The sequence below is a fragment of the Mesoplodon densirostris genome, chromosome 4 (assembly GCF_025265405.1).
Source record: "Mesoplodon densirostris isolate mMesDen1 chromosome 4, mMesDen1 primary haplotype, whole genome shotgun sequence".
Classification (NCBI taxonomy): Eukaryota; Metazoa; Chordata; class Mammalia; order Artiodactyla; family Ziphiidae; genus Mesoplodon; species Mesoplodon densirostris.
The window spans coordinates 65,349,613-65,365,870 of record NC_082664.1 but is presented as its reverse complement, the minus strand read 5'-3'; the positions used below and the strand labels follow the sequence as shown (position 1 = coordinate 65,365,870).

The 16,258-nt window shown below is 41.4% G+C and overlaps 1 protein-coding gene across 5 annotated transcripts in view; it reads left to right on the top strand.

The window, feature by feature from the left end:
• The window catches only part of PRORP (protein only RNase P catalytic subunit), a 125,880-nt gene extending 114,008 nt beyond the window's left edge, over positions 1-11,872 (top strand). For 4 of the 5 annotated variants that reach the window (XM_060096307.1, XM_060096306.1, XM_060096308.1 and 1 more), the window contains 3 exons: positions 7,387-7,535; positions 10,234-10,429; positions 11,596-11,872. In XM_060096307.1, the coding sequence (XP_059952290.1) occupies positions 7,387-7,535; positions 10,234-10,429; positions 11,596-11,727 (477 nt within the window). In that variant the 3' untranslated portion in view covers positions 11,728-11,872. Of the gene's footprint in view, positions 1-7,386; positions 7,536-10,233; positions 10,430-11,595 lie in introns of those variants that run through there. The other variant, XM_060096310.1, reaches the window with a different exon arrangement.
• Positions 11,873-16,258: the final 4,386 nt, after the last annotated feature.

The window sequence follows — 16,258 nt, the reverse complement described above, 5'->3', positions numbered from 1 at the left end:
ATCAAAATGCCGCCTCTGGGGCACAGGCCATGTTTTGGTGTTTCTGTAGCGCTGATGCCTCGTCTCTCTTTCCTTCTTGAAACGCTCCTTATAGCCTTTCTGAGAGACTGGTCACTGTCTCCTGGTTTTCTTCTGTCTCTCTGGCCATTCCTCAGCTTCCATTGATGGCTTTTCTTATAACTCTGTCTTTTAAGTAATAATGTTCCTCAGTTTTCATCCTCTGCTCCTTTCCTTCTGAGTCTGTTAGACCTCTTCCACTCGCTGATGGCTCCTGCCTATATATGTTTCCTGATGACTCCAAATCTTTATTTTATCTCAAAGCCCTCTCCTAAATGTCACCTGACTGGCTGCCCATTGGGCCTCTCCCGCCTGGGGATATCACGAGCTCCGCCTCTCATAGACCCTGTCTTGCTGCCATCATCCATCCAGTTGTCCAACTCTTCTTTGGTTTATTCCTCTCCCTGTTTCCTACATTCAGTCAATGACTAAGTCTGATCAGTTCTGCTTTACTCACAGAGGGCTCTCTTCTCTCCATCCTTACTGCCAGCACCTCAGTTCTCATTATCTGTTACCTGAATTACTGCAGAAGCCCCCTTACTTGATTTCCCTATTCTAGTTCAGCCTTCTTGCAATCCACAATTTTGACCTCTCTAAGTGGGTAGTCATGTCACGCTCCTGTTTAAATCCTTTTTTTTTCTCCACTGCTTTCAGGTGGTAAAAGATTCCTTATCATGGTTTACACAGACCCCTGTGATCTGACCCTTACAGTCATTTCCAGCCTTATATCTCACACTCCCTGTGTCAACCTCCCACACCTCGGTGGTTCCCTGAATTCAGCGCACTAATAAAGAGCGCCCACCTTCAACATGCTGCTTCTTGTCCTTGGAAACTCCCATTCCTTGCCCGGATTAATTCATCTGAAAACACAGCTCAGCCGTTGCTTCCTTTGTGGTGACTTCCCTGACCACCGTCCCTACCCCCGGTCTGATTTAAGTGCGCATTCTTTGTCCTCCTCCTTAGCACTTTTTACATCACATTACAGTCATTTGACTGCAACCTCCTGGAGGCTAGGGATAAATGTTTCTTTATATCGGTATCTGCATCCCCAATACCCTCTGCCTAGTGACTGACAGAGAAGTTGTTCATTTTTGATGAATGAACTGACCTTTTCACTTTATCAGGGCCACAATTTTAAATGTACACATGCACACACACACTCATACATACCAAAAAAACCCTTGAATCTGATCAAGTCTCTAGGTCTAACTACCAATTTATAGGAAACATAGAAAGACTAGAGAATATGTTACATGGTACCACAGGGATGCCGTTAGCAAAATCTAAATGTGGGAACTTCCATCAGACTAGCCTCTGCATTTCTTTAACTGCAATCAAGCAATCGCAATGTATGGAGTTCTTTTAGATGCTGATTTTTAAAAAAGTATGTAACCTAGGGAAATATAAATACTGATTGTATGTTTGATATTAAGGAATTATTGTTAATTTTTTTAGATGTGATAGTGGTATTATGCTTATTTTTTTAAGAGTCCTTATATTTAGAAATACATTCTGACATATTCACAGTTGAAATGATATGATGTCTAGGATTTGTTTCAGAATAATATGAGGCAGAAGTAGGTGCAGATATAGATTAAATTAGATTGGCCATGACCTGATAATTATTGAAGCTGGGTGACGGGCACATCATGCTATTCTGCTTATTTTTGTTTATATTTAAAATTTTCTGTAGTAAAACTTTTTATTGTGGTAAAATATATGTAACATACAATGTATCATTTTAACCATTTTCAAGTGTATGATTCAGTGGCATTAAGTACTTTACGTTGTTGTGTAACAATCCCCGTCATCCATCTCCAGAACTTCTTCATCTTCCCAGACTGAAACTCTGTACCCATTAAACAATGACTCCTTTATTTCCCTTTCTCTGGCCCCTGACAACCACCATTCTATTTTCTGTCTCTGTGAATTTGACTACTCTAGGTAACTCGTATAAATGAAATCATACAATATTCGTCCTTTTGTGTCTGACTTATCGTCTTCAGGGTTCATCCAAGACCAAACTGGGCCTTCATAGGAAGGATAAAGGAGTATGTGACAAATATCCATATGTACAGAATGGTCGATATCCTGGAAAAGGCAATCCTCCCCCTTGAGACTCTGAACAGGGATTAGATTTAAATGAGAGAGATGTGGAAGAGTTTCCTTGAGCTCAGGGCAGTCATGATGACAGAAGCCAAGATCCATTCTGGGGGACTTCTGTGGTGGAGCAGTGAATAAGATTGCATGCTCCCTGGGGCTTCCCTGGTGGCGCAGTGGTTGAGAGTCCGCCTGCCGATGCAGGGGACACAGGTTCATGCCCCGGTCCGGGAAGATCCCACATGCCGCAGAGCGGCTGGGCCCGTGAGCCATGGCCGCTGAGCCTGTGCGTCTGGAGCCTGTGCTCCGCAACGGGAGAGGCCACAACAGTGAGAGGCCCACGTACCGCAAAAAAAAAAGGCTCCATGCTCCCAATGCAGGGGCCCCAGGTTTGATCCCTGGTCAAGGAACTAGATCCCACATGCATGACACAACTAAGAGTTTGCATGCCACAACTAAGGAGCCCATGTGCCGCAACTAAGGAACTGGCAAGCCACAACTAAGGAGCCCACCTGCTGCAACTAAGACCCAGTGCAAGCAAATAAATAAATAAATAAATACTAAAGGGAAGGAAAAAAAAGATCCACTCTGGGATGTTCTCAACCTGGAGAACCCAGAGATGGTGAGGACAGTTCTAGACTTGCCTAAGGGGTCTGGAATCTGAGCCACACAGTAGAGCAAAATGCACAGTACAGCTGATTCTAGAGAATATTTAAAATTCCAACTTGATTCCAGAACTCTGGGTACTCAGTATCTCAAGGTTAGGCTGGAATCAGATCTCACCCGCCTCCCCTCCCACATTGCTCCTTAAGATGTCTAAAGGATGATTCTCCAAAAACCAGAAGAGTAAAAACAAGTTGCAGCTTAATATTTGGTGCAAACATTTTCTGGTTTGGCTTCTATAATTTGGTTTGTCTCTGGTAGGAATACATAAGAGGGTTTTTTTTTTAATTCATAAGTGACATTACTCATAAGTGACTTACTTTTGGCATAAAACTGCTGAAAGGTAGTTCCTGAGCTTAGGGTAAAAATACAATTGGCAGAGCTACGTGTGGTAGAAATAAGTGCATAGGGATGCTCAGGAAATAGAAAAGCTGCCTGAGAGGTGGGAGAGGCCAATGAGAGCAAGAGCTTTTCTGAGTAATCCTAAATAGCAAGTGTAACTTCCTCTCCCTATTCTTAACTTTTTACCTCCCCCTCTGCAGTCTCTGACATTTCCTGAGTTGTGTGGACTGTAGATCTTCAAAATTCTAAAGTCTTTGGGATTTAATGTCTACAGACATTAGAAGTTCTTTGCCAGTTCTTCCAGCAAGATAGCTATAATCAATATGCCTCATATATAGGGATATTCATTACAGGATAAGTTCAAGAAGGAAGGTTTTGGAAACAACCCAAATATCCATCGACATGAATAGATAAACAAAATGTTGTATATACACACAATGGAATACTATTCAGGCTTAAAAAGGAATAAAATTCTGGTATGTGCTCTGTCTTTTAATTGATGTATTAAAAACCTTTATATTTTATGTTATTGTTGATATGTTAGGGCTTATGCCTGCCATTTTATTTTTTGTTTTCTATCATCTCTGTTTTCTGTTTCTGTTTTATTTTTCCTGCCTTCCTGTGGGCTACTTTAACTTTTTTTAGAATTCCATTTTTATGTGTCTATAGTGGGTATTTTGTTTTGTTTTTTAATCATAGTGTTTTTGAGTATACTCTTTGTATAGCATTTTTAATGGTTGCTCTAGGTATTACATGTGTATATACACACACACACACACACACATATAACATCACAGTCTCCTGGTGTTATCACTTCAGCAGGTTTTCTGTGTTGCTAGACTGCATCTTTTCTGGTCCTTTTTTTTTTTTTTTTTTTTTCTTTTTGCGGTATGCGGGCCTCTCACTGTTGTGGCCTCTCCCGTTGCGGAGCACAGGCTCCGGACGCGCAGGCCCAGCGGCCATGGCTCACGGGCCCAGCCGCTCCGCGGCATATGGGATCCTCCCAGACCGGGGCACGAACCTGTATCCCCTGCATCGGCAGGCGGACTCCCAACCACTGCGCCACCAGGGAGGCCCTTTTCTGGTCCTTTGGCTAGTGAGAACTGGCCTTTGTTGGTCTTTTTTTGTCTGCATCCATTGGCATTTCCAGGTTGCTGGCTTCTTGATCTCCAAGTATAGGATATATGAGGCAAAAAGAAAATCCAAATAACACCAACATGTCATTCCTCACGTCCCAAGGTCCCTAGCCAGTCTACCTTTTTGTCTCTGCTTTTCAAAGTCTTATGTTTGTTTTATATATAACATCTGGGGTTTTAGTTGTACGTGGTGGAAGAAATAGGGAAAAGTACATCCACTCCATCTTCCCAGAAGTGGAAATTTCTCCCCATTTTATTTTTGATCTAACATAGAATTAAGGTGAATTTACTTTTTCTTTACTATTCTGAGTATACCTATGACTCTGACCCAGCCCACTGGATCCAGCCTTGGACTTTACCCCAGAGGAAGTAGGCTCATAGCTAGATTGTCCACAGAATTTCAGGCAAGTGCCTCTGTTCCGTACACTTATCTTTCTTTCTGTGTCTTTATTCTCCCTTGTTTGCATCATTTTCAGAGAGCTGCTACTAGTAGAGACCTCTCAGCCACAAGATGGTGCCTCAGAGTAGTTCAGGCTAAGCCTTTTCTGCTCGTCCTTGGGCCCCTACCTTTAACTTAATATTAGTAAACTCAAGGCTATTTATCTAAACCAAGGTATAGATGTGAAGACCCAATTTTGTTTTTCTTTAAGCCATGTCTTCTCAAATGCGTGGAATCAATATCAAAAATTGGTTTTGTTTGATTTTTTTTTTTGTATCTTTAAAATAACTTTGTGGGAATTCATATAGGAATTTTTAGAAAGCAATAGTCATTCCTCTTAATGAATCCAGTTGTCATTTTGTATCTGGGCTCATTGAAAATAATCTGTAATCTCAGCATAGCTTTAATAAAGGAATGTTATAAATGCACTTTGAAGGAGATACACTCTCAATGTCTTTTGGGGTGTTTGAATCCATGAACCAAACTTTTTTAGTGAAGATGTTTACTTTTAGTTACTAACCCAACTTTTAAAATAGTGGCTTATAAGATTATGTAAAAATGCATAGAATAAATAGACTGGCAAAAACATGTTAGCAGTCTTTGGGTAGTGAGGTACGAGTGATTTCTTCTTTCACCTTCTTGTTTATATTTTTCAAGTTTTCAATAATGAGCTACTTTTATGGTAGATTAAAAATAGAGGTAGGCATATTCTTCAGCTAATCAGAAAATGTTTATTAACCATCCAGTATATGTAGAGCCAGCATATACATCTTCCCAGGCTTGACAGTTGGGTAAGAAAATTATTAGGCACTCCCTCACTAAAGGCAGGGGCCATGTCTTTCAAAATTTTGTAAGCTGTGATGCCTACCATGTGCCTTGTACATAGAGAGGCCTGGGAAATAACTGTTGAATGAACACAGAAGCCATTATTCATAGCTTTGAAGGGAAGAATTTTATTTTACTGGTCATAAAGCTTTGGGTCAGAGTCCTCACACTGGTCTTGATACACTTCTCTGCTTGAGTATCAGCTCACATTCAGTGGCCAACTTGTGTCTATTCTGTCCTTTAATTCTAGAACTAAGAATTCGTGATAATAAAACTCACTACTGTTTCCTAAAATAATAAGATTAGTAATGGAGTTGGATGGGCCAAAAAAATACATAAATCCGAAGCATTAAACAGTAATTTAAAAATTCAGCCCTTGTTAATTCATTATTAGACTAACAGGAGTCTGCATGTGTATTAGACATAACAGGTACTCAAGCAATATTTGACAACTGACGAAATAAATTAATGAAATTTTATTGATCAGAGAATTTTAAATAATATCCTGAAAGTCTACATGGGAAGAAATTTATGAGTAAGGGGAAGCTAGACTAAAGAAAATGCCTTTTCTAACCAAGACCCAAGAAAACTAAGGATTCTTCAATGACTTTCAACTTGTGATTTTCGTAGGCCCAGCAGTTGTTTTTTTTTTTAATAAAAAATTTTTTTTAATTTTATTTACTTTTGGCTGCGTTGGGTCTTCGTTGCTGCACATGGGCTTTCTCTAGTTGTGACGAGTAGGGGCTACTCTTCGTTGTGGTGTGTGGGCTTCTCATTGCGGTGGCTTCTCTTGTTGCAGAGCATGGGTTCTAGGGTGCACGGGCTTCAGTAGTTGTGGTGCGTGGGCTCAGTAGTTGTGGCACATGGGCTTTGTTGCTCCGCAGCATGTGGGATCTTCTCAGACCAGGGATCGAACCAGTGTCCCCTGCACTGGCAGGCAGATTCTTATCCACTGCACCACCAGGGAAGTCCCAGCCCAACAGTTTTTATAAATTACAGAACTTTTATACTTCCGATACACTATTATATAACTTAAGTTATAGTTTTTCATTAGCTTTTACATATTATACTTAGTAATATCCATTAATAGCTTAGTTTAATAGGTTTTACGTAAAAGTAATCTATGGACTTTTCCTTATGAAAGAATGAATGTAAGCAAGCTCACCAAAGTACTAGATTTACTAAAAATCCCAGTGTAAACTTTTGAGAGGAGTTCATGTGCGCACAAGACGTGGAAAGTGGAGAGAATGGGGAAGATTCACTGAGTGGAAAATAAGCTAGAGAATGGAAATTGACAGACCTTTGGGAGGAAAAAGGGATTTCAGTGAAAGGTAGCAGTCTCAGCAGAGTCATGACATGGAAAAGTTGACTGAAAAGTCAGTAGTCTGGCCATTTACAAACTTAAAAAAAAAAAGAAGTAGAACCCTTTACTCGAATAAAAGCCTATGCAGAATACCAATATATAAATACTGTATACAAAAACTGAGCTGTTGGGGTTGAAACAAGGTTGGGAGTGTGTAGGGACCAAACCCCAACCTTCTTAGTCCCCCTACCTCTATCCCCATGGGCTCTAGGGAATGCTTAGAAACCTCCCCAGGTATCCAGTGTAGCCTGGCCGGTGGGCAGGTGTTAGACATTAAGTTGTGACCAGGGAGCATTTTCCTCATGCTTATTTGCAAAGATGGACTGTTATTTTAAGGAATATTTTCTCACCTCTTACCAGAAAAGACTATTTGACCATTGAGATTACCATCTGCAAGAATCACTCCCCTTACTTGAGATTCTTCCCTTGACCCTCTTGGGGACTGGCTTTGTGTTTTTTAGCTCTTGGATGTGGTCTCTCAACTAGCCAAGCAGAATCTTCAAGTGCTGGTCCTGGGCCGGAAGCATATGTTAAAGCAGAATTCCCGGTGGAGGAAGGATGATATGGAAAAGGTGCAAAAGCAAGCCAGCTTTTTTTTTGCTGACAACATGTAGGTATTGAAGTTATTAAGTGAGTTACACTAGGCTCCAGTCATCTGCTTGTTACCTATTTTTTTGCCATTTTTTAAAGTGCATGTGTGTGTATGTATGTATATATACTCAGCCTCATTCCAAAAAAAAAATTTGAGACAGCTTACAAAAATATAGTTTTTACAGCAGGATAAACTTAAATAGATGAGGAAATCAGGTTAAAGGAGAAATGAGTTAAAGCCCCAAATGAGATTAGTACACAGAATGCACGCCATAAATTCCTAAATAGATCATTTAACAAATATTTTACAAATATGAGCACCTTCTGTGTTCTTGGAGAAACAGCAGTGAACAAGACCAAGTCCCTGCCCTCTTGTGACTTAACAGTAAACAGGTAAACAAATACACAGGTAATGTAATTCCAGGCAGTGATCGAAGCTGTGAAGACAATGAAGCAGAGTAAGGAGGTGGAAGGGGACTAGGTCGGGGATAGGTCAGAGGGGAGTGGAAAAAGCCTTTGGGAGGGGACAGATGTGAAGGGAACAAGTGAGTCATTTGAGAAAGGGGGAAGGGTGCTGGGAAGAAGCTACCAGGCAGAGGGAACAGCAAGTGTTGAAAAGGGCCTGAGGCAGGAATGAGGAAGGCTGGCAGACCAGTGTGGATGGGCTGGGGGCAGCAAGAGAGAAGGTAGTCAGTTCTGAGGTCCGAGAAAAGGCAGGGACCACCTTGCAGAGTTCCTCGTGGGCTCTGGATTTTCTTCTCAATGTAAAGGGAACGTTGCTATGAGCTACAGCTTCCCAGGAAGCCAAAGGAACATGGAAAACATGGTCAGCCACAAAATATACAGTGTCCATAGAGTATGAAAAAGCAGCTGATCAGAAGGAGCACAGATCCACAACAGCACGTATTAACTTTCAGCATGCATTTAGGTTTTCACACTGTTCATGCCGACAAAGGTTTATTTCCAACTTTGCATGGATAATTAGCGCACCTCAGCCCCAAGTCTAGGTTTCATTAGGTTGAATGTTATAACTTCAAGGTTTGTCAGTATTCCCCAAGTCATTTCTTCTTAAAAAGGTCAAATGGAGGAATTCCCTGGCAGTCCGGTGGGTAGGACTCGGCACTCACTGCCGTGGCCCAGGTTCAACCCCTGGTCGGGAAACTAAGAATCTTGCAGGCTGCACAGCGCGTTCCCCTCCTCCCCCGAAAAGAAAGGTCAAATGGCACTCAGTGCACAAAGCTGGAAGCTAACCCCTCCTTCAGATCCCAAACCAAATCCCATTTTTCTTTAGCTAAGTCCTTTTATTTATTCATGGGAGGGGGGTGCTTCCATCTCTCCAGGACTATAAGACAATAATAATGCTCTTCATGCAGTCACCTTAGGCAATACTGGGTAAACCTTAAGAGCGCAGGCTTGGGAATGAATCCACCCAGGTTTAGATCATGGCCCTGCCACTTCCTGTCTGGGAAGGCGTTTCCCTTCTCTGTGTTTTCTTTTCTTCATATGCAACCCTCATGAGGATTAAATGAGAAGAAACTTACAAATCATACAGCACCAAGTACATGGCAGGCGTGTATGTTTGTTGCTGTCACCATCATCATTATTTTTCTTAGGTGGAAGAACTGGATAAATGCAGTGTTATAACCAAGAAGCCTGTTGAAAATTGGTCTCGTGTTTGGTTTGGAGCCTGTATTTATTGCATACACTGAAGATCCAAACCCAGTTGTAAAGATTGATTCAGGGACATTCTATGGCTTTGGATTTGAGTATTTACGTTTGTAACATTAACTCTGTTTTCCATTAATGTGCCGAAGAAGCCTGTTCAACCATGCAGTAGAGAGAGCAGTATAGTGAATCCCCACGTGACTGTCGCCCCGCTCCAGCAGTCACCGTCACTTGTTAACCTTGCTCCATACAACCTCCACATGTTTTCTCTTTTCTTTTCCTCTCTCTTTTTCCTGGAGATTTTTCAGACAGATCCCAGTTGTTTTATCATTTCATTTGAAATACGTCAGTATAAGGTAAACTTTAAAGGGTCCACTTTGGGTCATTTGGATCAAGGCATAGGGCTTATCACATGTTGCTGTCCAAATCTCCTGAGCCAAGGTAGCCACCGCTGTTTTTACAGCACATGTATTCAAGTGGTCAGCACTGATGTTGAGGGCCCATTGGAGGCTTTGTGCTCCTGGCTCTTCTCAAGTTGGAGATGCCTTTGGGGTGCTGATCAGGATGACTACCCAGAAGCTGCTTGGGGGTAACCAGTTTCAGCTTTGAGGTCAGCCCCTTACTTTTGCAAGAAATTGTCATCCTGCCCTGTTAGTATTATGAATTCGAGTGAGGAATGGAGACGGGGAAAGGTGTGCTCTGTGGTGGATGAAGCAGATAGGAAAAACACCCTGGGAACACAGAGACCCAGCTTTTGAGTATGAAGAATTACTGTTAGAGTTCTCCATTCTAGTGGAAGAGCCCAGTTGAGCTGCTAAGAATCCCTAGCATTAGCATTCCTTTCCCGTTAGCTTTCCATCTGTGTTCTAGATAGTGTTGTCTACCAGCTAGGACTTGCAGACGGCTCTGACGTATCACTGAGATCATGTCAGTTAAGAAAGCAGAACACTTCTGAGGAAAGTAGAGTAAGAAGAAAACAGCATGGTGAAGAATGCTGTTCTTTGCCTCTTTGGGCGTGTGCTTGATTGTGTTCTTTCTTATGCCTGACTCAGCTCAGAGGACGATCCATTCCTTCTGTATGCCACACTGCACTCGGGGAACCACTGCAAGTTTATCACAAAAGATCTGATGCGGGACCACAAGGCCTGTCTGCCTGATGCCAAGACCCAGCGCCTGTTCTTTAAGTGGCAGCAGGGACATCAGCTGGCAATTGTTAGTAGGCATCCGGGATCAAAAATAACTTTTCAGGTATGTTACCTGTTCTCTACATAATGTCAGCAGAGCCAAGTAGATAGTAAGAATGTGGCATAGTCAAAGAATGTTGCAACTAGTTCTCAATGTTTTATTTTACTTCTAAATATTGATTGATTGATTGATATATTTGGCTGCACTGGGTCTTAGTTGCGGCATGCGTGCGGGATCTAGTTCCCTGACCAGGGATCGAACCCAGGCCCCATGCATTGGGAGCACAGAGTCTTAACCACTGGACCACCCGGGAAGTCCCTCAATGTTTTATTTTTCTCAGCTTTAGTTCGCTATTTGGAATTACCCAGATCCTGGAAACACAGAGTCTGCCAGAGCAAAGTTTTCATAGGCCAACCCCACGTTAATTGACATGTTGAGAACACCTGTAATGTCATCAGTTGTGACATCAATTATGTCATCAATTACAAATCCTCATATGTGTTTTTTATTCTCCTGTTTATTTACAATAGCTCAAAATTCCATATTCCTTATGGTTCGTCATAACTTCTATTTCTGCTAAATAACTCCTTTTTCCTGTTTAATCCACTGCTGTGGCACAGTCTCAATTGAGTTCTTTTTTGATTCTAGTTTAAATACCTGTAAGTACAAGGATTCCTCCTGTGTGAAAGCAAAGGGAGAAAATCTAAAGGCGAGTTACTACAGAAAAATACACCAGCCAATGATAAATATGGTCCAGTGGTCAAAAAATATATAAAACAACATTTATAGGAAATATGGTATCAAATTACCACAGAGATACAGTCAGTCACTAACAGTTCTGTTAGTTTCAAGCGTACAGCAAAGTGACTCAGTTATACATATATATGTATATATATATATATTCTTTTTCAGATTCTTTTCCATTATAGGTTATTACAAAATATTGAGTGTAGTTCCCTGTGCTGTACCGTAGGTCCTTGTTGTTTACCTGTTTTACATATAGTAGTGTGTATGTGTCAATCCCAACTCCTAATTTATCCCGCCCCCTACGGCCCCCCACCCCCGGCATTCATCTTCACAGAGTTAGCTGCTCTTTCAAAATCCATTGTTAAGTAAGACAGAGACTACATCTCTGAAGCAAACTGAGAAGCTGTCAGAAGAGAAAGGGAAATGGCTAGATATTCCTTTAGTGTTGTTCTCAATGTGTGATTCCCTTTTTAATTCAACAGCATATTCTCATCTATGACACCGTGGTGCAAACAACTGGAGACTCGTGGCACATACCTTATGATGACAACCTGGTGGAAAGATATTCCTACGAAGTGCCAACCAAATGGCTTTGCCTTCACCGGAAGACATAAAGACTCTTACCCCCATGCTAAACTTGTGTTGTGTGTCCTCCTGGTTGGCATCAGAGCTCTTAAGTTGATTGTTGATGCTTGTTTAGAGCATTGCTTCTGTCCTGTCTGATCCAGTTTGTCCTGTTTGGTCCAGTTGGTTTGCATATCAATAAATTGATTTTTTAATAAGATATAATATATTTTCATAACCGGTTGCATTTTTTCCCCTAACATTTGTTAGGATTTGAGGCTTATCCAAAGTTGGGGAACTTGGTGCAGAGTGATACCTACCTTTCTCCTATTGAGCCAGCTATTCCACTTACTTGGGCAACAGGGTCTTCTGGTATCCATTTTGCTACCCTTCCAGGTCCACCAGTAGCAGAACCAATCCATCTGGCCCTGGGCTCTGGGTTGTTTGTAAACCCTTTCTCCATTTCTGATATCATCTCATCCTCTACATGTTATCTCCTTCCCACACTGAATCACTTGTGGTCCTGTATGATGAGCTGGCCCAGATGTCAGATGTGTATTAGCAACTTTTACTTATCACCCAATGATTTGGGTTGGAGGAAAGGGGGCAATTCCTTCTCTTTAAATTGTGATTGTTTCTTCTTCATCCTATAATGCCTTTTCCAGACTAATTCAGCATTTTGTCAACACTATTATTTCCATCACTTGGTATGAGGGCTTTCTAAAGTATATAGATTATTTTCATTTTATCAAGTTTGACTTACTTTACCAAAGTGAGTAATTTGTTGCCTCTCTGTTTTACTCCCTTGCTAGGCAGCTTATATCTTGATTTTAGCTGAAAATATTCGTGTCTGTAACACTTCTTAACAGTTCTTTCCTTACTCATACATACTATACAATTTGATATTCAAGAGCAGACAAAACCAGTCTATGGTGATAAAAATCAGAATACTAGTTGCCTGAGGAAAAGGGCACAAGAGAGTTTTGTGGGGGTGATGGAAAGTTCTGAGTGGTGCTGACATAGGTGTATGTATATATTAGTCAAATTCATCACACTAAACACTTAAAATTGATGCATTTACAACAACGTAACTGAAAAAAGTATGTTAGCATAAAAAAGTTATTTACATGAAAAAACAATGACTTCATTTATATCAAACAATGTACATGGATATAAGTAAGGTGTGTATTATGCACAGAGACAATTCAGGAAAAACAGAGGAGGGGATGTTTTACCTCCTTACGCATTGTGGATTCAACACTACTGCCCCCTAGAGGAAGGAGCTCTCCAGACAAGTGCCTGATACATTGAGGGCATTGAAAGATGCTGAGAATCGGAAAGCTCTCATAAATCCAACCTGTTTATTTTCTAGATTTCATGAACTACCTACTTAGAACACTGTGCTTTCAGCGAGCTAAACTTTTTTTTAAGAAACTATCCTAGTTTTAAGAAAATAAGGAAAGAAAGCATTTGTTAAATAAGCTTGTCTAAAAGCTTAATGCAAATTCCTCACAAGTTGCTCTAGAGATGGGAGAGGATACAAAAAGAATCATAGGACTTCAGAGCAGGAGTGAACCTTGAAGAACATAAAGTCCAACAGTCGCATTTTATAGAGGAGGAATAGACCCAGGAAGATGCAATGGCTCCCTTGGATCCCACAGCTAGTTAGTAGAGACATTTCAACCATAACCCAGCTCTTCTGATTCTCAAGTCAAATAGTCTTTCTTCTACTGTACACTGTAACTTAGACTAGACTAGTTCATAAAAACTCAGACAGACTGAATGGTAGAGCATCCGGTATGTAGATTTAGAAACTTTGTTAGCCACATAAGAGAAAGTGGGGAGAATGAGAGGAAGGGAACAGGCAGGACGACCTCTTCAAGGGCTCACATTTCCACGGTGGCTCATCAGGGTAGAAAATTGTGTTAGGGAAACTACATTATTTTTGAACTCTTTAATACCATTCCAAAACAAAACCCTAATTTCTGCTTGAGGTAAATCGAGGTGCATCTGTCATTTGTCCGGGAGCAGGGCAATTCTAGGGCTCTCAGAATCAGTCGCACTGACACGGGACCTTGGAGAGTTCAGGGATTCTCTGAATGGAGGCAGCTGGTACCCAACACTTAGGCTGCCTTTTGTATTCTGATCACCTGAGTGAGACAAAAGCTACCTGTCTAATTCAAGGTCCCAGACACAGTGGGAAGAAGGAATTCTTTAAAAACCTGTGCCCTGGATTGAGAGTATCTTTAAAGTTGGCCAGCCATGAACAATGAAAGCTTTGAAAGGGCACTGACTCTGCCACTGAAAAGTATGTCTAAAATGCTTTGTGCTTCCCTCTGGCATGCTCCTGAATTTACACTCTCTTTTCCTCCTGCTGTTCTCAGACCCAGTAAAGAGAAAATCTCGAAGGAGAAGACAGCTCATTCTCTCAGGGCTCTGCTGGGACTACCTCACCTCAGGTGCCTTGTTCTTCACATTAAATGAATTTTTCTCTTCAAGTTTGCACTTAAATAATTACTGCTTCCCTGTTCCTTTAGCAGGTTTCTTGCTTTTTAAAGAACTGTCCTAAGGTGCTATAAAATGCATATGTGTTCACATTAGATTTCTTTTTCCCTGATAGCTTCATTCTAGAGCAGGCATGGAAAGGAAGGGTATGTTATGCAGGCACCTGAATTCTGGCCCATCACGGTGAGTCTTATCTTTGCTAAAAATCAAAATTATCAGGATACTTGAGGGCAAAGCTAAATGGAGTCTAGATCAGGTACTTTGCCCATCCTTCAGCAACTTGGCATTCCTAGAGTGAGAAACATCTAAGGGAATCATTGTGGGAATGACTGGGAGTGGAGGAATATAGATCACTCTGATGAAATTGTAGGATTTAGATTTGGGTTCTTTCAGGGCTGGGACTTAAGCAGAACTAAGAGTTCTTAGTAAGTGGGACAAGGCAGCTGCTGGAGCCTCCTATAACCCCAGGGTGACGGTAGGGTTGGCAGATAAAATACGGTCTCCCAATTAAATTTGAATTTCAGATAAATGACAATTTTTTGTATAAGCATATCACAAGTATTGCAGGGACATACTTAACACTAAAAATATTCACTGCCTATCTAAAATTCAAAATGAACAGGGCATCCTGTATTTTTATTTGCTATATCTGGCAACCCTAGGTGGGAATTAGATGGGAGGATGAGGGGTAGTGGGAAATGAGGCATCTCTAAAGCCCACAGCCCTACAGGAGGCCGGAGGAGAACAAGGATAAGAAAGGATCTAAGGGACTTCCCTGGTGGCGCAGTGGTTAAGAATCCACCTGCCAGTGCAGGGGACACAGGTTCGATCCCTGGTCTGGGAAGATCCTACATGCCGCGGAGCAACTAAGCCTGTGCTCCACAACTACTGAAGCCCACGCGCCTAGAGCCTGTGCTCCGCAACAAGAGAAGCCACCGCAATGAGAAGCCCGCTCATTGCAATGAAGAGCCTGCGTGCAGCGACGAAGACTCAGTGCAGCCAAAAATAAATAAATAAATAAATAAATAAAATTAAAAAAGAAAGGATGTGGAGTAAAAGGCACCTGGGCAGGAGGTGGGGTGTGGGGGTGGAGGAGAGAGACCAAACGTTCCCTGCCTTATCCCAGCCAATTACAAGCTTGAGTCCATGTGATATAAATGAAGGAAGTTCCATTCAGAGACCTACTTAGAGGAAGCCATTCAAACCAGCAGGATGAAAAAAAATACGGGAGATGGTGAGAATTCTCTCAGTGTACGTAATGAAAATAAATGCCACAAAACTAAAAACAAAAACAAAAAACGGGAGACGTGAACACCAATGAGTAAGTAAATGCAGTAAATCTTGAGAAATAATCTTTAATTTTCTCTTATCATGTTTCTGTTATGGTGTTTCAAGATTCCCTGAGGGCAGCCTCCCTGGTGGCGCAGTGGTTAAGAATCCGCCTGCCAATGCAGAGGACACTGTTTCGAGCCCTGGTCCGGGAAGATCCCACATGCTGCAGAGCAATTAAGCCTGCGAGCCACAACTACTGAGCCCGTGTGCCACAACCACTGAAGCCCACGCACCTAGAGCCTGTGCTCCGCAACAAGATAAGCCACCACAATGAGAAGCCTGCGCACTGCAACGAAGAGTCGCCCCCGCTCACTGCAACTAGAGAAAGACTATGCACAGCAACAAAAGACCCAATGCAGCCAAAAATAAATAAAAGTAAAATAAATAAATGAAAAAAAAAGATTCCCTGAGGACTCTTCTCCCCAAGTTTTGTCTCTGTTGGCAATACTTGATCTGATGGATGCTTCCAGAGACTGTACATATACAACTTGCCTTCAACCAGGAATTGAAATAAACAGGAAGACAATTATCTAGTCACTGATAACAGCCAAAAATTGTTTTGCTACCAGAGTACTCTCAGAAGTACACTGTTATCAAATGGATTGTTATTAAAATAACCATGATAATTTATTATAAATAGCAGTGTTATGTGAAGGGTTTCTGGTAGCTTCTGACAAGAAAGTTGATGTAGAATTAATTTCATCCATATTTAAATGATTACCTCATTAATCTCTATGATGTTAG